Raw genomic sequence first — 20,666 nt, 5'->3', positions numbered from 1 at the left:
CCTCTTTAGGCAGTTCCAGGTGTAAAATAAATAAATAAATAAGAAAATGCAGATGTAACTTTATTTTTAAAACAGTTTGCAATAAAACATGATTAATATGATGTTTTCCATGAGAAATAAGTGCTACTTTTGAAGAAAGTCACTTTTTCCGACACAGTGGACCTGTTTTTGGTGACACAACTTGACGATGTTTCGACAAAACATTAGGTTGCAGAACTGTGTTGACATGCATGGTGTCTATGGTTTTTTTTAAAGATTTTTTTTTTTTTGGCTCTAGGGGCCTTTATTTGACAGGAAAGTGGGCATTGAGAGAAGGGGGAAGACATGCAGCAAAGGTTGCCAAGGCCGGGAATCAAACCTGCGACAGCTGCGTCAAGGACTAAGGCCTCCATATGTGGGCGGTGCTCAACCCCTGCGCCACCACAGCACACCCCATGGTTTTTGTCATATTTTATATGAGTCCAGAACATCCTGCAAACCAGCTGCCGTGAACCTTCTTACTTATTTTGTCCCACCTGGTGCTGCGGTCAACCTAGGGTGTCAAGGCATCAAGCTTGTTTGAAGCCGTGCAGAAATTGTGGCACCTACCTGAATGCTCTCAGAATTTTAGTGCTTCAAATTAGCATTTATTGGTAATCCCACTATGTTGAATAATAGGAATATTAATCTCACTACAAGGCACTCTTATATTCAACCAGAGGGTGCCGGTTTGTTACGTGTCCAAGCCGCACTCAGGTGTTTTTCCCCCCTCAACTTTTTCTTTCCTCTTTCTTTTCATTGATTTGTATTTCCTTTTATGTTTCTTTTGATTTCAGTCATATAACAAAATATAATTAATATGAACTTGACAATGGAGAGCAGAAGTTGTAAAAAAAAAAATAAAAAATAAAAAAATCATGAAATGTGCTTTTTAAGCGTCCAGCTGCAACTATACAAATGTATAAATGGTTTCAGTTCCCCGGGCAGCCCCGGGCTGCCCTGGCTCCTTCGTGAAGTGTCTGTGTGTTGTCCTGCATGCAGTGCAGTGAAACCGGAATTAGGCTGCCTCCCTTCCCCTCATCAATGTTTTATCCACCGCCTGAAGAGCCTGAGCACCAGAGGGTGGAGCTCGGCCACAATAAGTGATCAAATTACGGAAGTCATGCACAGGTATGATAAGCTGAGGTGGGTCAAGACGGCTGTTAAGAATGAAAGAGAGCTATTGGTTTTGCTTTCAAAATAAAAGCCCGAGTGTGGCGATTCTTGTCAAAACACCGTTTTATATCTTAGGAGTTTGATGCACATATGATGACAACATCATATGGCAACACCACAACTCTTAAAGCTACATATCTACATAATCTGAAGGGGGGTGGGGGGGGGGAGTTTGTAAGACATTGACAGAAGTTATATGCGTGATACATTTTATAAAGTTTTCTTTGTTTTTGCATGCAATATTGAACATTTTACAAAATATTTAATGTTCTGCTATTGTCGTTGCCGTATTGTTTAGGAACAAAAACTTCACAACAGAGGCTTGTATTTTTGTGGAGTTGCACATGTTTTGTGCACATGACAAGAAAAAAAACCCTCTGGCTAATACATTATGAATGTACATCGCCAGATTTCACCAAATACAAAGTTTTTACAAAGTACAATCTAGATAAAAACTGCTCATTCTGCTGATCCTGTGTTTTATCACATCATAGCAGGTACAAGAATCAAATTAAGCTGCTAGCATTAGTGAGCACTAAGACAACTTTTGACTGACCTTGATTTTGATTCTGAATAATTTCAGATGCATTTTAGTTGCAGGTGGCTCAACTTCACTTATGACACTCAAGACGACCTTGAGGTCATGATGTAAACCGTCAATAAAGGTTAGTGGCGACTCAAAACAGTGATGATGATGATGATAATTTTATTTTTTCTTTTTTTCATTTGATATGCCAGTGTGAGGGCATTCCAATAGTCTGAACTCATACTCCTTAAACCAACTTGAGCATTTTTTTCTCTTTCTGGCAGCTGAAGAGATTATTATTTTCTTTTTTTCCTACTTCTTCTATCTTGTGTTGTCTGGAATGATGGCCAGTGGCCTATGGTAAATTTATTTTTCTATATTTTCAGCATGTTGCTATTGGAGAACATATCAAAGAACATACATAATATAAAACAATGACAAAAAACTGAAGTGGGATTGTCCAAGTTTGATCAGTTAGTATAAAAAAGGCTTTGAGAAAACCTTATAGTTTTCTATCATTAAGCATAACAATACCAACAGGTACAAAGGAGACCCTGTGTGCATTTTACATTAATGGAGATGATACCAGCTGTATTGCATGTGCATGTTTTGTGGAGCTAATTAGTAGGGCTGGCCTCATTATAAATTTATAATAAAATCTGACCATTCCAGTCTGCCCCAATCCTTTTCACACACCTGTTCCACCAGTTTGATTGTTGCCTTGTTTTCCTGGGGGGAAAAAATGCAGTATTCTCACACTTGGTCACAACGTTTTGCTACAGCCCTACAAAGTACAAAATCATCAATTGTAGGAGAAATTGGGTTAAAAAGAAGGGAATGAGTAAAAAAAAAAGGTACTTTTTTGATGTCCACAGAGGCTTGAGGTTGTTCAAATAAAGCTGTTTAAATAAAAAAACAAAACCTGTAGAAAAACAACTAACAAAAACTCGACAGAGATTTTAAGGTTTAATTGATTTTACAGAAAACTGTGGCTACTTCATTAAAAAAAAATTCCAACACAAATTGTTTTATTTTGAAGGATGAAACAGGAAGTCCGGTGATTACAGTCTTCGTTTTGACGTCACCTGCATGGATAGACGGTATTTGGGTTTCCAGCCAACTGAATGCGGCCGAGTGTTGGAGGGGGTCGGTTAAACAACGCTTTATTTTTTCAAAATACAAACATTACTATCGAGGTAGGTCGTCGTTTTGTCACGCAGACGTAATGTCGCAGTGGGTTAGCTTGCTCTTGTAGCCCAGCTGTCTCCTCAAGGCTCTGACAGCATCCAGCAGCAGGTTAGCTCGGTCCAGTCAGTCTCTGGCTCTGCTCACTGACCTGCAGCATCGACTGGGGCGGTGTGTGGATATGTAACATTTTGACCAAATTGGTAATGTTCTAGTTTTTGACGTCAAAGTGATATAACTGGGGGGAAAAATGGCAGTTGTTATTAGAATGACTCAGGGTGTCACCGGATACAACACACTTCTAAGCTTTAATGGGGGCTGAAATGTTTTTGTGAGAAGCACACCATGTTTTTTTTCTGCAGTTTGATTTTTTTAAAATTATTATTATTATTTCTGTTTGTTTTTACAATGCAGATTGAATTTAGTACATTGTAGTAACTCTGTCATTCGCCCACACACAGCTGGACGTGTGGAAACAGGAAGTGAAACACAAACTGACCTGAGAGATCTCTGAAAATAGTTTCTCCTGGGATCACCTTAATATGAACAGCTGAACACAAAACAATAACCCATTTAACGTCTCTCTCTTCCTCTCTCCCTCGGCCCAACGTCTCCCTTGCACGCCCGCAGCCATGTCTCCATCAGTCCCGCTGCAGGAGATGATCCGAGCCATCAGGTCAGCCAGGACCCAGTGTGAGGAACGGGGGGTCATCCAGAGAGAGTGTGCCGCCATCCGGGCCCAGTTCAGACAAACCGACAACGGCGGGCGGTCGCACAACCTGGCCAAGCTGCTCTACGTGCACATGCTGGGCTACCCTGCTCACTTTGGTCAGGTGAGGGGAGATTTAGTTAATTCCTGTCATGGGGTTTTGCGTGGGCTGAAGTGTGGGAAACCATCAAGTGTCTGCTTTCACTTCATGCCGACTTTCGCAAAGTCCAAGTCCAAAGAGAAGTGAGGCACCGAGAGGTGTTATTTGTGTGATAAAGCAGAACGTCCACGCCCCTTCCACATGTTGCCATTTTACAAGCATAAGCTTCAATGTCTTTTCTTGGGATTTCGTTTATAAATCTGAAGCGCAACAAAAGGTTCTCATCGTACTTAGTCACTTTGAGTCAAGACTTTGTGAAAACCCTTTCTGCTCCCACTTGGAGATTATTTTGGTAAATGTCTCTACCTGTTTCGCACATCTAGAAACTAAGTTTTTGTCCCGTCCCTCATTTAGAAAAATAGGTCACGCTCAGTCGGATCCGTTCAAGATCGATTGTAGACATCAGGAGTTAATTCTTACCACAAATTCTCTGTTGAATGTTCGGGTGTCCAACTCTGCGCTACTGGGTGTCTGTCAATCGTTAAAAAGTATTAAATTAAGGCCTTACAATATCTTATAATCATAAAAAAGTAAGTGGGTCTTACATACGTTGATCACAGGTCTTAAAATTTGTGTTGACAAAACTATTTAATCATATAGATTCACATACGTATACATATTTGTTTTTCTCCTGAGACTTTTCTGTCAGGTAAAATTTGAATCGCTCTCAGACATCTACATTGGACGGTTGAGGCTACCGCTAACTCACTGCTAACATACCCTTTGCTAGTTCACAAGCTGTTTGTCTTAGGTAAGTGCAAGTTTATTGCCAATTGGATGGACGCACTTTGTGCATTTCTGTGAAGACAGAGGTCTTAAGTTTAATTCATAATGGTCTTAAAAAGTCTTAAATTTGAGTTGGTGTAACCTGCAGAAACCCTGAGCTACCTTCCTGCAGGTTTTTAGACTCATTCCTTCTCCAACATGCCTGAATCAATCGATTCCAGGCCGGGTTCTGCAGAGCTGATGAGGAAGATCAGAGACATGGCTCAGACGTGTTGAAGCAAGGCTGCATCTCGAAGTTGCGAGAGTTGCTGTAAACCGGAGATCTTATGGTTTTCTTTCAACAGCTGCTTTCGTAAAGGGTGTGTTTGCAGAGCGCAGCACGATTGGGATATCGTTTTACTACTGAAAACCTGCTTAATTTTCTGTCCATTTCACATTTTTGTGCGACTTTGTGTTGGTCTGTCACATAAAATCCTTTTTCTAACATGACAAAGTGTGAAGACTTTTCCAAGACGCTGTAGTAAGTGGTTGATCTTAGTCCCTTTTTTATATATATATCCTTTCTGTTATCTGAACAATGTAAATTGTGTTTAATTCCCTCAAGCAAAACTTGTCAAAGATCAACAAATCTCCTGTAAGTAGGCCACTGACTCTGTCGTTTCCACGCTCAGACTACCGAGTCTCCTCTGCTCAGAGTGATGAAAGAGCAAAGATTTTTGCCTTTGGGCTTCAGCAAAGGGGTCAGTGTTTCAAGCAACTCCACACTTCACAGAGTCGTTTCTTTTTCTTGTGTAGATGGAGTGCGTTCGGATGATTGCCAGCCCGCGCTACAGCGAGAAGCGCGTGGGGTACCTGGGAGCGATGATGCTGCTGGACGAGAAGCAGGATGCAAGCCTGCTCATCACAAACTCCATAAAGAAGTGAGGAGAACTCTTACTAACTGCACTGTATGTAATACGATCTGCGTTTATATTCATGCAGGGAGAAAAACACTTTTTGTGTTGGTGCATTTCCTCTTCGTACGGCTAAACGTCAGTGGTTGGTCAGAATAAAGTTATAATCACACATAGTGCTGTGGAAAGATAGTTAGTCTCTTACGTTTTTCTGTTTTTCTTACACTTCAGTGTTTCAGACGATCAAACACATTTTAATATGAAAATCTAATAACTGGTTGTGTCGCCCATGGCAACAAGAACTCCCATTAAGTGTTTGTGAAAGCTGGCAATCAGCTTTTAACTAAATTTCTTCCCAGGATGAAAGGGTTTTCGATTAAGAATGGCCCGCTTAGCATCACACGACAGCATCTGAGTTAAAATCGAGCCATGACTTGGACTAGGCCACTCCCAAACCTCCATTGTGATTTTTATTTTGCGGAATTAACATGTAGAATTTGCGACGGACTGACGGTCACGCATTTTCAAGAGTGAAAGTGTTGATTCCACCTTTGACGGTAAAAAAACATCAGCCTAGATCACTACGCTCCCTCCACCATGTTTGATGTTTTTCTCTTAATTTCTATATTAAGATTATTAGATGTAAGTACAGATGTAACTGTTACAGAATATTTACCGAAAACGATTAAGAAGATATTTTGTTTTGGGGTTTTTTCTTGGTAAACGTGAGACAAACCTTTGTGGGGTTTTCTGGTCGTTTTTTCTTATCATGTCTTATTGTTGAATCATGAACCTGGGAACATTAATCTGCTTTTATTTTTGTTTTTTGTGCTAGTCGGCTCTTGCTGGAGTCATAGAAAACACTTTGTTGTAACTCTTTCCAGGCTGATGGGTCTCAACAACTTTGCTTCTCATCTAGTCTTTAATTTCTTTAGATGTTGTTACTTTTTGAGGTATTTTTTCCTACTTCATGTTGGTCCCCTTCAAGAGATGTTTGGGTTCTTCAGACTGGTTTGTAATTTAGACGGACTTCTATGTATTTTCCTCAGATTTTGGGTGATATTAAAAGTTGTTTCCTATAATCTGAAGAATGTGGCCAAAAGATAATTTTAATGAAAGAGACAAACCTCAGTGGAATGAAAAAATAACTAATCATAAAAGTGTTTCATGTCATTCAGATAAATTATATGTCCAAGTTTTATTTTATTTTATTTTTTTTATTTTTTTTTGCGATCAATTTATGTTTCTGTGTTTGTCTCGTTCAGCGACTTGTCTCATAGCAACCAGTACGTGCAGTCTCTGGCTCTGTGCACGCTGGCTTGTATGGGTTCAGCTGAGATGTGCAGGGACCTGGCCCCAGAGATCGACAGACTGCTGCGCTCCTCCAACTCTTACATAAAGAAAAAGGTTACAGCATTTCCTTTTTTTAATTCATGCAGTTCCGACACATTTATCCATTTGTAGAGCTCTTTTTGGTATTACTGGAAACACCAAAGAATGTCAGCGGTTTATTTTATTATAATTTTTTTGGTATGTGGGAGTTTTATGTTATTATGAGCAGTCGGTGTCCGACCCCAAGCTTCACCAGTCAAAGAGGAATTTGTTACAGATGAAGATGAACTCTGCACAGACTAGAACCATAATGAGTTTTATTCATTTGATACAAAATAAGAAATGTTTTATCGGTTTTACACAAACGCATTATTGTTCATTTTAGGGATGTCCAGATTGAGATTTTTAGTAGGTAGCGAAAACTTCAATAAAACTTGATTAGAGATTCAAGTTGACACTATTTTCTTATACGTCCATTTGAATTTAAGTTTTCCAGTAACACCAGATTAATATTGTGACTAAAACCTCTCAGATTTAGAATATCCATTTTACCACATGATCCGCCGTTTGTTAGATGTTTGTGTAACACGGGTTACATTTTTGCAATACACCCTTATCTTTTTGAGGGATGATTGGTGTGTAAAAATCTGACACACTTTTTTCTCCAATCGCTGTCAAGGCTTATTCTTTCAGTCGCTTGATTAATAAGAAAACAAACTTCTGCTTTATCCTATTTATTATTGAGTTGGTAGTCCTAATGTTACTAGAGTTTAGCAAAATGTAAAACAACAGATTGGAAACGTTGCAGATTAATTTAGCTACATATTAATGTAGATGATAGCTAATAGTAGCCTTTGAATTGAGGTATTTGTAGCTCCTCTGTTTAAATTTAACCACTCTTGGTATGAGATTGCGTAATTTATCTTGCAGGCTGCTTTATGTGCCGTTCACATCGTGAGGAAAGTCCATGATCTAGGAGAGCTCTTTGTCCCGTCAGCTCGCTCCCTCCTCTCCGAGAAGAACCACGGTTGGTAGATTTTAATCCCACGTCTTGCGTCCCGGTGTCCCGGATGTTGCTTCCATGACCTTCTCGCATTTACCTTTTTACGTGCAGGTGTGCTACATGGAGCTGTTGTGCTCATTACTGAGCTGTGTGAGCGCAGCCCAGAAACGCTGGAGCGCTTCAGGAAGGTAAGCGGCGTCCCGATCCGGTGGCTCTGCGGTAATGTGCGTGCCGTAACGGTGGGTGTGTCGTGTGCTCTCCAGACGGTCCCGGATCTGGTTCAGATCATGAAAGGCCTGGTGATTTCAGGGTATTCTCCGGACCACGACGTGGCAGGAGTCAGTGATCCGTTCCTACAGGTCAGCCTCGCTCTTTAGGACTTTGACGCTTGCAAAAGATGTCCGCTTCTTCTCTTTGGCGTCACTGGATATTTTATTGACTTAAACCCAGATTGGGTTTTTTTTTCTGTTATGCTTTGTAAATTTATGTCAACATTTGTTTAAACTTAGAGCAATTCATAGTGCCTTGCAAAACTGCTCAGACCTCTTCAACTTTTCTACATTTTGCCACATTGCAACAACAAATTTCAATGTATTTTTATTGGAATTTGGTGACTTCTTGTGCCAGCTGGTTGCACTAAGTTTAGAGTAAAGCAGGCAGATTACACATGAGACTTCTAAAATATTTATTGGTAAGAGATTTGGAGAACCTACATTACTTTTAATTGACCTATCATTTAAAATCCCCATGAAATACAACAAAGTTTATAAGTGTAATGTCAAAACTGCCAAAAGGTGTTAATACTTTTGCAAGGCACTGAATACTTCGATGCAAGTATACACAGGTGTATTATTTCTCCTGTCTTTTTGTGCTTCTTCTCCCCCCAACTTTTCCTTCAGGTACGCATCCTAAGGTTGCTGAGGATCCTCGGTCGGAACAACGAAGCAGCGAGCGACGCCATGAACGACCTCCTAGCTCAGGTTTTGTTTTTATTCTTCCAACCGGACAGCAGTACTGGGATAATGAGATGTTTTGCTCAGTTCCAGAAAAGTTTGCTGTTCAAATTTGTCTTTTGGATATCTTCCTTGTCTGTACCAGACTGAATTGTTTGCAAAATGTAGAGTGTCCTCGAATCCTTAAAAGGTTTTATATTAATTTATGTAAAATTAAGGCCTTAAAATCTCTTGAATTCATTGAAAAAAATGTAAAGTCTTACATTTTGTATTCTAGTCGTGTGCAGACATGTTCTGTGACTGAAGGTGGTTAAGGCTATTGGTATTTAACTGCTAATACTTGCTTGCTAGCTCGCTAGCACACAAACGAGCCATTGGCAGCTACCATATGTCTCTCTAGGTAGCTAGCTTGCTAACTCATCACTGAGTTAGCAAGTGATGTGAGAAGCACAAATCTGCTGCCAAGAGCCAAAACCCCCCCAGTTTCGGTCCCCTGCATTTCTTTGTACTGCTCCGTCATGATAAACATCTTAAACTTTTTTTTTTTTTTTTTTTTTTTTTGGTTTTAAAAAGTCTTAAATTTGAGGTGATGAAACTTGAAATTCAGTCTGTTGTCCAACAACGGCAGCTTACTGACGTGCGATTTGTTTTCTAGGTAGCGACCAACACAGACAGTACCAAGACCGTGGGCAACGCTGTGCTCTATGAAACTGTTCTCACTGTACTGGACATAAAGTCAGAGAGCGGCCTCAGAGTGAGACACGTTCTCTTTTTACTGCATCGTTACCTCAGCAGGCTTTATTTGATTGTCAAACGCTCATAACTTCACATGCTCCATAGGTTTTGGCTGTAAACATCCTGGGAAGATTCCTCCTGAATAATGACAGGAACATTCGGTCAGTGCTGATTTTCTTCCTGTTTTATTCCTTCACCCTCTGTCGACTCTGCTCACCGCCCATTTCCTCTGATCTCTGTGAAGGCTTTTTTTTTTTCCTTCTTTATTTCAAAAGTGACTGATCTCCTTCCAGCAGGCCGAGCTGAATAATTACTTTCCCTCTGAGCGTTTTACACTAGGAGCTCGCTCAGTTTAAGCACATTTTAGCAGTGAATGTGGACTTGTTGCATAGGTTCCTAGAGGTTTTGTTGAATTGTGGATTTGTTGGTGCTTTTAATAAGTGATGGAACGGGTCCATCTAGTTTGCTCTTGCAGAACTACTGACTCTCTTTGTGCCAGGGCGGCAGTGATGAGAATGTTTCTTTCCTGTTAGACCTGCCTTACTTGATCATATCTGCCCAAACATAATGTCTTTGCTTAGAACTGTAGAAAAGTGCTGACACTGTTGTTAATCACTGTTCATGATGTGGTATAAAAAGGAAATGCTTCATTGTTGGTCCTCTTGCAGATATATTGCCATGACCTCTCTTCAGAAGATCGTTTCGACAGACCACAATGCAGTTCAGCGGCACCGTGGGACCATAGTGGACTGCCTGAAGGACCAGGACGCATCTGTCAAGCGGTAATCGTTGCCTATTTCTTTGGTGAAAAATGGGCTGAAACAGAAACACCACTACATGAAAGGCCTCTAACTCACACCCAGGGTACAAAAGAGTCTGTTTTCAAGCAGGAGTCAGAAGACCAGAGGTGTCCAAAGTGACCCATTTGCAGCCATTGGAATGATTTTTTTTTTTTTTTTTTTTTTGTGGCTTCTTAATTGTATTTTTTTTTTTAATTGCACAAATTTGGTTTCTCAAGCACAAACTGTTGATGCAGATGGACAATTTTTACCATTTTTAGGGGAAGATTTTCTTTAGCAAATTGAAGTCCCCTTATGATGGCAAATATTGGTAACACAAAGTTCTTGATTTAATTTACCATGTATTTGGCTTTCATTTAAATTTCATGGTAAAACAGGACAAAACCCATCCATATGTCATTATTATGATTTTAAAAACGTTATTTTTCTTTTTTAGCTTTTAACTTGACAATTTTTAGGACGCCTGTATAGTTACTTCAATATCATTATTGGAGACGCTTACAACCAAAACCATAAATAATAGAATGGATTATGAAGTCTCAGAACAAAATTGCCCTTCAAAAAATATTAATTGTTAAAATGAAAGTTATTGAGTTTATTTTAATTTATCATGTGATTAATCGATTAATTGCTTATTGCGACATGCTTAGAAAAAAAAAGTTGTATAATTTATGTAAAAACATACGGGAAATCAGTTCGAATCTAGGAAAACTACATAATTTGCCATTATGTAAAGATGTGCAGAAGTTATATTTAGATTAAATAAAGGCAAGAACATGTTTTTAAGATTTATTTTTATGGAAGAAAACGTCAAAAAAAAAAAAAAACGATTACAAAGGATTAATAATAATTTGACTTAATCTCATCCTGCACTTTGTTTGCAAAGAGGAAGATCCATCTGGATCTGTATGATTAGGGGATCCACTGCTAAATCTACGAAACTGAAGTAGAAATGGTTGCATATCATCATAATACACATTTTATATCTATTTATAGATTCAATCGTGAACCAAACCTGAAAAACGCCTGTTGTTACATTTATTGCTTTTGAAAAAAAAAAAAAAAAGATTTGAATAAACACAGTGAATCGGTTACAAAAGCAAGATTTGATTATTTTTTTTTTTTTTTAGTAGTGTCTCACCATTAAAAACATCTTTCACGATTACGTTTCAATAAATCCACACAAGCTCTCAACAAATTTACAACCAGGAAGTGAGACAGTTTCACACCACCTGTGATTTTTGGCTCCCTTATTTTCTCGTGTTTCAGCCTCTTTCTTTGGGAGCTGCTTCACTTATCTGGCATGCATTTAAAAAAAAAAATTGCGTTCTGCATTCTTAATGAGACAGAGCATTTGTACCAAACAGACTAGCATTTAAGCCTTTTTAAAGCATCTCTTTTAATGTTCATATGAAGAGATAAACCCCCGAGTATCAATATTTAAAGATGTTCCTTTTTTCACGTCGGGGAACGCTGTGAGCGCCTGTCGACGCAGCCAAGCCGGATTAATTAGCACCTTTGATCCTCCTCTCCCGTCCATGTAGGCGTGCTTTGGAGCTGTCCCTGGCTTTGGTGTCGGCCTCCAACATCCGCTCCATGATGAAGGAACTGCTCATCTTCCTCTCCTCCTGCCCCCCCGAGCTGCGGGCTCAGGCTGCCAGCGGCATATTTAACGCTGCTGAAAGGTAGAGTCTCAAAGAACGTTTGGTGGATTTTATTCCGCGTATAAACGACTGATTTATTCTCAACACAGCCTCGTAACGCATGCAAACACAGATGACTTCCCCTCATGCATGTGAACAGATTGGACGTGTTGTGTTTTTTTTTTTTTTTGACCCAGAATGGGGCAGTTTTAATGCTGAGGCAGATGTAATAAAGGCTCTACTTATCCACTCAGTGATATTCCTGTCTGACAGACACTGCCCAGCACTTATTCTCCTACACACAATGCAGATACAGATTCAGCGCGCTCGTCTCACCGCAGAGCACTGCTCAGTTGGCTGTGTGTGTGTGTGTGTGTGTGTGTGTGTCTCTGTCAGGTATGCACCCTCCAAACGCTGGCACATTGACACCATCCTGCATGTTCTCACCACGGTAAGTTCACTGTAGTAAACACTCAGAGCCTCGCGAAATGAGTCGTGCTGACATTTTGTCGCCTTACAGCCACAAACTTTGATGAGTTATTAGGCTCGTACAGGAGGCATCGACGACTTTGATCGCCAACGTTTGCACTCCTGTTTCACGTGTTTTAGTGTTCCCTTTATTAGCAGGTGTTTTTATTCATAATTTAGTGGTCCAGTGGTCTTCCTTCATCAGCAGCTGGATAGGAAGTGTTGTAAAGAAGTAGAAGACATGAAGTAAAACTCCACACTAATTTGACTAACAGTTACTCTCCCAGCTGAGCTTTGCATCTCTGCAGCTCCTCCAGAGTTTCTACAAGCATCTTAGTTGATTAATGCTCTCTGGCCCGGTCTTGATTGGTTTCACTCTCTTCCCGTTTTTGGATGACGCATTAAAAAGATTTTGAAGTTTGTGGTTGTAATTTGACAAAAACTAATACAAAATTCAGGGAAAATAAACTTCTGGGTTTTTTTTTTAAATGCCTCCTAACTAAGCTTTTTTTTCTCTCTTTTAATTGGTAAGAAAGTGTAAATTCAACAGTTCCACATATTGCTTAATTTTTCAATTAATCAATTACTAAATTAGCTGACAATTATTTCAATAATTTATTAACCATTTCATGTCTTGCGGTGAATGGCTAATATTTTTTTTTTTTTGCTAGTGTAACATGAAGGGTTGGTCTTTTTGCTAAATGCCGCCGCTATTTTCATTGAATTTCAATATATGCATATTGAAGAAATACATATGACGACACGATGCTGAAGGACCTACTGCCGCGTTCGCGTGAGCGCGTGTGTCGTTTCCTCCCTCGCAGGCAGGGGGCGACGTCAGAGATGAAACTGTGCCTAACCTGATTCAGCTCATCACCAACACCTCAGAGCTGCACTGCTACACCGTCCACAAGCTCTACCGGGCGCTGTTCACCGACATCTCTCAGGTCTGAGACTCAGGCTGCTCCAGTTTCACTGCAGCGTTTGAGTTGGATGGAAACAGATTTGTTTTTTAATAAAAAATTTTTTAAAAAGTGAGAATTTATGCTTCTCCTATGTGTCTCCAAGTGATGTACAAGTGGAGTTTCTTTGTGTTCGCAGCAACCCCTGGTCCAGGTGGCTTGCTGGTGTATAGGAGAGTATGGAGACCTGCTGCTGAAAGGAGAGTGTCAGGAGACAGAAGCTGTGCAGGTGAAGTACTGATGTGTTTAGGTAGAAAGCGAAGAGTGCAAGATGGTCACAATGTTCAGGGAGAAACAAATCGTTTTTTTTGTTTGTTTTTTTTTTTAACTCCACACGGTTAAAGGGAGAAAGATAGTGGCATTTATTTTACTCAAAACTGAATTTAAAATGTCATTTTTTTTTTGTAGGTTTATCACATTTTTTTTTTTTTTGTTTGTTTGTTTTGCACGTGTCTTCATCAGGTGACGGAGGACGACGTCCTGGACGCTTTAGAAATAGTTTTACAGTCGCACATGTCGACTCCAACGACCAGAGGCTTCGCTCTCACCGCCACCATGAAACTGAGCACACGCATCACAGACAATGTGGAGTAAGGAAACAAAGCAAAGCACCTTTTTAGTCCCTGGTGCTCCACAGTGATCAGAATCGTGTAAAAAGCCCTTAACAGACCAGTTTGTTGATGGAAGAACTTCTGCAGAACGCTGGCTGTAAGCAGCTTGCGTAATTTCTCCGTCTCTCTTTCTCCTCATGATCGCGCTCACCACCGGCAGTCGGATCAGGAGCATCGTCAGCATCTACGGAAGCTGCATAGACGTGGAGCTCCAGCAGAGGGCGGTTGAATACAACGCACTCTTCAAGAAGTATGACCACATGAGGTAGGCAAAGACAGAGCAGCGTCAGGTTTTTTCTTTCTTATGTTCCAAGACAATGGCTCTCAAGTTTTTATAACAAATAGACAATGTTCTCTACTCTATTTTAGACTTCATTTGGGATTCTTAAGCAGTATGGAAGTTTGAGTAGAGTATCTCCAAGGTCTGGGTATTTTTTTACTCTAGAAAAGTCTGATCACCATCAAAATGTGTTAGAAATTCAGGGTGAACTTTTATTTTTGATATTTAAGTATTAGCTACAAAAAATGAGGAATCTGTAAACCGGAGCAGTTCTTTAACTATCAGTCCATCCATTTGTTAGTTTATCCATATATCGATTTGCCCGTCCATCCATTTATTCTCCCATTAATCAGTTTATCATTCAGTCTGGACTAATAAGGAAGTTTTGGCTAAACTGGGTTTAAAGTCATTCCCATATCCAGGTTCTAAGTTCCGAGGTCAATAAAACACACCGTCTCTCGTTCCAGGTTCACCGTCTCTGTCGCGCTTCTGTGTTTGAAGAATGTTCTGATGAAGCAAAGAGCACTCACTTGTACGGCTGTAGCTATTTCCAGCCTGAGGTCGTTGCTTGTTTCCGCAGGGCGGCTGTGCTGGAGAGGATGCCTGTGATTCAGAAAAACTCTCTGGGTCAAACCAACGGAGAGCTGAGCGAGGAACCCATGAAGGAGAGCCAACCAGGAAAGGTCAAACAGGAAGAGACGGCGCTGCCGCCACAACCAGCTGGCCAGGTATGAGAACACAGACCTTCCTAAATTATCTCTTAACTATAGTTATTGTTTGCTTTTTTTTATTTTTTTATTTTGACGGTCACCAGGAAGTTTAATAATGGTTTATTGTAATAATGTAAGAATAAAGTAACAATATTCTGAGGGTAAAATCATCATAACATGAGAATATTCATAATATGACTTTATTCTGCTAATATTACGACTTTATTCTGCTAATATTACGACTTTATTCTCATAATTTTATTACTATTTTTATTCCTTTTTACGGTCCTAATACTCTGTCACAGAATACAAACCGGTGTGACGCAGAAAAAGTGTTTCCATCGCGCTTTGGTGAGAAACTCCAATTTCGATGTGACTGAAAAACCTCCTGATTCTAGAGTAAAAACGTTTTAGCGAAAAATGTGTTTATTCGAAATTAGCATGCTTCTATTAAGAAGATTTATTTCTGTAATTCGAATTTACGCAAATTCATGGTAAGTGGAAGCGCGGCTACAGTTTGTTTGGCTTAGTTCTATTTTAAATATCTGTGTATTTATGTTCTGTGTTTTTTTTTTTTTTTTTTTTTTTTGCTCAGGTGGTTGACCTCTTGGATCTGCTGGGAGGGTCTCAGGAACCCCTGCAGCCCGGCTCGTCAGTCGGTGGCTCAGCATCAACGCAGCTCACTGCTGCCCCCAGCAGCGCTGGAGGAGACCTCCTGGATCTGCTGGGTGGGTTCGAGCCCACCCCTCTGGCCCCAGGTCAGTCCCATCAGACACAGATGAGATGGAAACACAAAAACTATATGATGACTGTAAAAAAAAAAAAAAAAAAAAAAAAAACATGTCATTTTTAGAATGTATATTTAACTTTTCATAAGCTGGTTTGCGCCAAGTATCTGAATCAATTCCACGTTTCTTTATGCTTCTGCTTGCCTCAGCTCCCACTGTGACGGTGTACGAGAAAAATGGTGTGACTCTGACGCTAAGCTGCGAACAGCAGTCGGAGTCGGGCCTGACGGTCACGCTCACCGCCTCCAACTCCACTGACTCAGACATCAGCGGCTTCACCCTGCAAGCTGCAGTGCCCAAGGTTTGTTTATCTCCCTCCATGAAGCCACCTTCTAACCGCATCTGTTATGATGATGTCGAGTTCGGTGATAAATGCACCATTCAGTGCTAAAGCGAGGAAAATGGCCGCAGCAACAGCAGTAGAGCTTTAATGAAATACTTAGGGGCTCACTGAATGTAATTGTTAGCAGCAGTCAGCTGAAGTGCAAACATTTTAAACAGACTGACATCATTTAAGTTCATTTAAAAATGTCTTCTATAATTAAATCACGGTGACCGTAAACTGTTTGTCATCTTATTGAACCGGATGTGTTTGTGCGTTCGCTCAGTTCGTGTTCAAAATGTTGTTGCTTTGGAATGCTAACAGCGGTTAGCATACTGCCTTAACACAACAATGAACAAATCCCTCTGGTCTTCTGAGTCCAGTGAGGTTTAGAAATGAAAATTTAAATTTATGCAACTTTAAAATGAAAAAAAAAAAACTCACTAAAATAACTATTGCATTTTGGTTTATGCTTAGCGTTGTGAAACCAACTACTGGAACCAGGAACTCTTATTTTATCTATGTTAAAGACATTCAACCAATAAAACGTCTTATTTTCAACATTTAAAATGTGCTACTTCGGTTTTATTGTCTCTAAAATCGTTACTACAGTCCTACTGGCAGTAAATTAAAGTAAAAATCACCTGTTTTGCTACGCTGCTGCTTCAGCTTCACCATTTTTTTTTTTTTTTGTGTGTTGTTATTGTTTTCTGTTCTTCAGAGTGTGCAGCTACAAATGAGGGCCCCGAGCAGGGACTCTCTTCCTGCACATGGTGGCGCTAAACTGACCCAGCTGGTGGTCCTCAACAACCCCAACAAGGTTGGTGTGCAGAATGCAAACAGGGCTGTCCCCACATCCTGAACAAGTCTTAAAATGCCTTAAAGTAATGTATTTAGAATTAAGGCCTTAAAATGTCTTAATTTCTTTCTTCTTCTTCTTTTTCTTAAAGTAAGTTGGTTATTGGTCTTATACTTAGTTGTAGGCAGATTATTTAACCTCGTTTATTAATAGTTTTCTTTTTCATGTGGCTTTTCTGACACAGTCGGCTTCAGTGTGTACTGTGACTCGAGGTGATTGAAGCTACTAGTTACTAGCCAGCTAGTAAATACTTATATTAGCAGTATATTTATCATCAGTTAGCTGGACGATGTCTGTCTTAGCCATTAGCTCACTTCTGTTGCCAACACATACCATTGATTTATTTTTCTTTTGTACATTTCTGTCGCGACGGTCTTAAGAAACATCTTAAATTTGAGTTGGTGAAACCCGCAGAAACCTTGTGCAAAGGCGCAAGCGGAGAAATGACGCACAAGCTGCTGCTCCCGTTCAATGTAGTGATTCTTTAACGTTGCACCCTTAGCGGTGGAGTAGAACACCGATGGAAACTTCTTCAGAAGTTGGGGCTGTGAAGTTGGAAATTGACTCGAGCTCTTTGGGCACCATGTTGTATTCTTATTTATTTATTTTTACTATAATCAGACATGAACAGTGAACTGTTCTTTACATTTCAGGTAAATCTGAAAATGAGGATCCGCGTGTCCTACACCTGCCAAGGCTCGGTCGTTCAGGACATGGTTCAGGTCGACTCCTTCCCGGGACTCTGAACCGCAGCCGGACCAGGAGGCGTCTCTCCGAGTCCCGTTAGGTCGTTTTCAAAACCCTGAGAAATGACGTGTTTCACAGGAATCCACAGCCACACTGAAGGAGTGATATTTTTTTGGTGCTCGTCAGGTAAACATCACAACGGTGAACATTTAAGGATTTGCAGGTATCGCAGAAAAGAATGGGTTATGTAAAATGAAATCATCACTATACATGTTTAAGCAGGGAGTTTGTTTGTTTTTTTTTTAACCAGAGTGTTAGGGTCACTTGGAGAAAGTATTTATTTTCCTGTTTCAAGATTAAAGTCAAAAGAACCAACTCGAAATGTTGAGGAAAAGGGTGAAATCCTGGGGAGTACAATTGTAATCAAAACACAAAAGGAAAAAAGAAATTAGATTAGAGTTCAAGAAGCTGATTTAAAAAAAAACACTCAATATATTTTTAAGGAACTTTTCTTAAAAAAAACGTTGAGATTGTGAACAAGGGCCTTTGATTTTTCCTCTTTGTGTGAATGACCTGTACTGACAGCAGTTCAGACATTTTCCTTTAACATCCTGTTTCCTCTGCTTTTTTTCTCAACATTTTAGATTTGTTCTTGAACAAAATAATTGACTTTACTGTTGAACTAAAATGTAAAAAAGAAATGTGTGACCCTAATGCTCTCTTGTAGATTTGAATGTTTGTGAACCCTTTGATTTCTAGATTCCTGCACAACTTGTTTCAAAGCATAGTTTTTGTTCTTACAATGTAGTAGTGACAAGAATTAAACCAAATTAATCTAGGTGTGCCGATGAGGTCATCTCGGCCTATGACATGTTTTAAATTGAATCCTTTCGATCATGTCTCTGGGCCAGTTTTGCTGCATCTGGTTCTAAAGAAACGAGGACTGAAGATGTTTTAAAGATTAACAAAGGAAAAAAAAATTTAAATCCATTTTTTATTTATCTGAGATACTTATCTGCCTCTGAAAAAATCAGATATTTTATTTAAAGATTCATTAATACAGAAAATGAATGAGGGTTCACAAACCTTAAAGAGCCACTATGCCAGCTCAATGTTTTTTTTGAAAGACTTGCTGCTGCATTCAGTGTTTTTATTTTCACTGTTTTTTTTTTTTTTTTTTTTTTTTTGGCTTTTCATCTTTGCTCCATATAAAGATATTTGTTTTTATGCTCTTTGCACTGTCTAAACAAGGCAAAAACACTAACCAATGAGTTTCTAACCACTACTTCAATTTTTATTTATTTTTATTAAAATGCGAGAGATATAGAAGAGTAGATTTTAAACACAACCATATGAGTTGCCTTTTCTTATCTCAGAGAGTTCTTCGATTATCCAGGTGTTTTAGCTCCTGACCATTCCCCCTGTGCCTTCTGTCACTCTTTTTTCTTTTCTTTTTTCAAAACATTTCCTTCAGAGGCCAAGATTATTTAGTTTGTTAGACTTGACATACCAAACAACACCTCTCCTGGATGCTAGACTCTTATCAATTGTTTACAGATGATTAAATAAAGCAGGTTTATTTATGAAGATTATGTACAGCAAAACAAGAAGAAATTCAGGCACGCCGCTGCCTACCAGATGTATATTTTGGATAACAAATGTCGAAGCACAACCAAGAGTTTTAAATCCATGGACACGCCCAGCCTTTTTGTTGGTGGGGAAAAAAAAACAAAAAAAAAAAACAAGATGTCGAGATGAAACCAGGGTGTTTGTGTTAGCTCTGTGACTCATTTTCATCCTCTCTGCTTTTAGCGAACACTCTAGACGTCAGATCACACACACACACACGACTCCACTGTAAAGAGCTGAGAGAATATTGATTGTCTTTAAATATTCTGTTTTGTTTTCTAATAAAATAAATTCTCAGGCGTGACTTAATCTGATGTCTGGGGGGTTTTTTTTTTTTTTTTCTTGTAACCAAAGGACGACACTAGAAGTCAACTTTCACCTTTATTCACAAGCAAAGATCACATAATCTTCAAACTGTGGTGGTTTAACTGTTCAAAGTCAAATAAAACAATGTAGGTTAACACACACAAAAAAAATCTACATATGTATTAGAGCGTCCATTTTTCAGTTTTTTTTTTTTTTGAAGGTTTAGTTTTAGTTTTGTTTTTAATTGCTGTTTCTTGGTAGCATTAGCCTAATTTAGCTCTAACACTGATTTGAACGCCGCGGTGTTGGCACTCGGCAGGTCTCAGGTCAGCAGCAACTCATGACGAGGGAGAGAGGCGTGTGCAGCTTCTGTGGGGTTCTGATCCTCCTCTTAACGCCAGCACAAGATGGAGCACCGAGCCGCCCTGGATCTTGTAGTCTGCAGCCGTCTTCTCATCGTTCCTGAAGACGGGAGGAAGACAGAAGGAGGCAGGTTGTGGTTTTAAAGGAGAACCCTTATGGAGGGATCACAAAAAGGACTACAAAGTGAGCTGGCTCACATCTGTTTCCCGCTGTAGATGAGCCTCTGTTGCTGTGGAGGGATGCCTTCCTTCTCCTCAACCCTTTCCTTGATTCGCTCCACCTTGATGTGGGACAAAACGAGAACACTCAGCGCTGATAAAAATCAGTTGAGTAATGAGGGTTTTATTTTGTAAAACAGTAGTTTGCGTCAATGCTTCACCTTGTCTGTGGGCTCGATGTCGATCTCTATTTCCTTTCCAGTCAGGGTCTGAAAGTGGGAACGTTAACAGCATGGGTGAGATTCAACCGGATCAACCTGAAAGCTGTTCCAAACTCACCATGATGACATTTATAACTACAACACTATTGTGATTTTTTTAAAGCCTCAACAGAAAAATATATTTTTCTTTTATATATATATGTAGGCATAATTTAGACTCAGTTTTTTTTCCAACTTACACTTAAATGTTGTGACTGTATCATACATGTACATATCGTTACCTTTCTAAAAATAATAGCATAATATACATATATATATATATATATATATATATATATATATATATATATATATATATATCTCCCCCCCCCCCAAAAAAAAAAAACCCCTTTTTGAAAAAAAAAAAAAAATTTTTTTTGGGCAGTAAGATTGGAAACAATATG

The 20,666-nt window shown here is 39.5% G+C and overlaps 2 protein-coding genes across 2 annotated transcripts in view; one reads left to right on the top strand and one right to left on the bottom strand.

Moving 5' to 3' along the window:
* The first annotated feature begins 2,779 nt into the window (after positions 1 to 2,779).
* On the top strand, positions 2,780 to 19,479 carry ap1g2 (adaptor related protein complex 1 subunit gamma 2). The gene is made up of 22 exons (XM_015014870.1): positions 2,780 to 2,916; positions 3,536 to 3,738; positions 5,296 to 5,420; positions 6,659 to 6,800; positions 7,656 to 7,752; positions 7,840 to 7,916; positions 7,992 to 8,087; positions 8,628 to 8,708; positions 9,337 to 9,435; positions 9,522 to 9,577; positions 10,085 to 10,198; positions 11,761 to 11,901; positions 12,256 to 12,310; positions 13,152 to 13,274; positions 13,429 to 13,518; positions 13,752 to 13,879; positions 14,061 to 14,165; positions 14,761 to 14,908; positions 15,486 to 15,648; positions 15,828 to 15,979; positions 16,722 to 16,820; positions 17,513 to 19,479. The coding sequence occupies exons 2-22, from the start codon at positions 3,538 to 3,540 to the stop codon at positions 17,603 to 17,605; spliced, it is 2,385 nt and encodes a 794-aa protein (XP_014870356.1). The 5' UTR covers positions 2,780 to 2,916; positions 3,536 to 3,537; the 3' UTR covers positions 17,606 to 19,479.
* Positions 19,480 to 19,543: 64 nt separating this feature from the next.
* The window catches only part of nedd8l (NEDD8 ubiquitin like modifier, like), a 5,073-nt gene continuing 3,950 nt past the window's right edge, over positions 19,544 to 20,666 (bottom strand). The window contains exons 2-4 of the mRNA XM_015014872.1: positions 20,224 to 20,271; positions 20,042 to 20,124; positions 19,544 to 19,943 (exon numbers count right to left, since the gene is read on the bottom strand). Coding sequence (XP_014870358.1) covers positions 19,820 to 19,943; positions 20,042 to 20,124; positions 20,224 to 20,271 — 255 coding nt within the window. The 3' untranslated portion in view covers positions 19,544 to 19,819. The remainder of the gene's footprint in view (positions 19,944 to 20,041; positions 20,125 to 20,223; positions 20,272 to 20,666) is intronic.

This window comes from Poecilia latipinna, unplaced genomic scaffold (genome assembly GCF_001443285.1).
Source record: "Poecilia latipinna isolate Pla-1442-1.1 unplaced genomic scaffold, P_latipinna-1.0 Scaffold1855, whole genome shotgun sequence".
NCBI classification, from domain to species: domain Eukaryota; kingdom Metazoa; phylum Chordata; class Actinopteri; order Cyprinodontiformes; family Poeciliidae; genus Poecilia; species Poecilia latipinna.
Note: the sequence above shows the minus strand (reverse complement) of the source record. Positions and strands in the feature narration are given on the sequence as shown.

Coding starts and splice junctions, on each gene's coding strand:
- ap1g2 (XM_015014870.1), top strand. CDS start 3,538: ATGTCTCCATCAGTCCCGCTGCAGGAGATGATCCGAGCCATCAGGTCA. Junction 5,421..6,658: donor ATCACAAACTCCATAAAGAA/GTGAGGAGAACT, acceptor TGTCTCGTTCAG/CGACTTGTCTCATAGCAACC. Junction 9,436..9,521: donor AGTCAGAGAGCGGCCTCAGA/GTGAGACACGTT, acceptor CATGCTCCATAG/GTTTTGGCTGTAAACATCCT.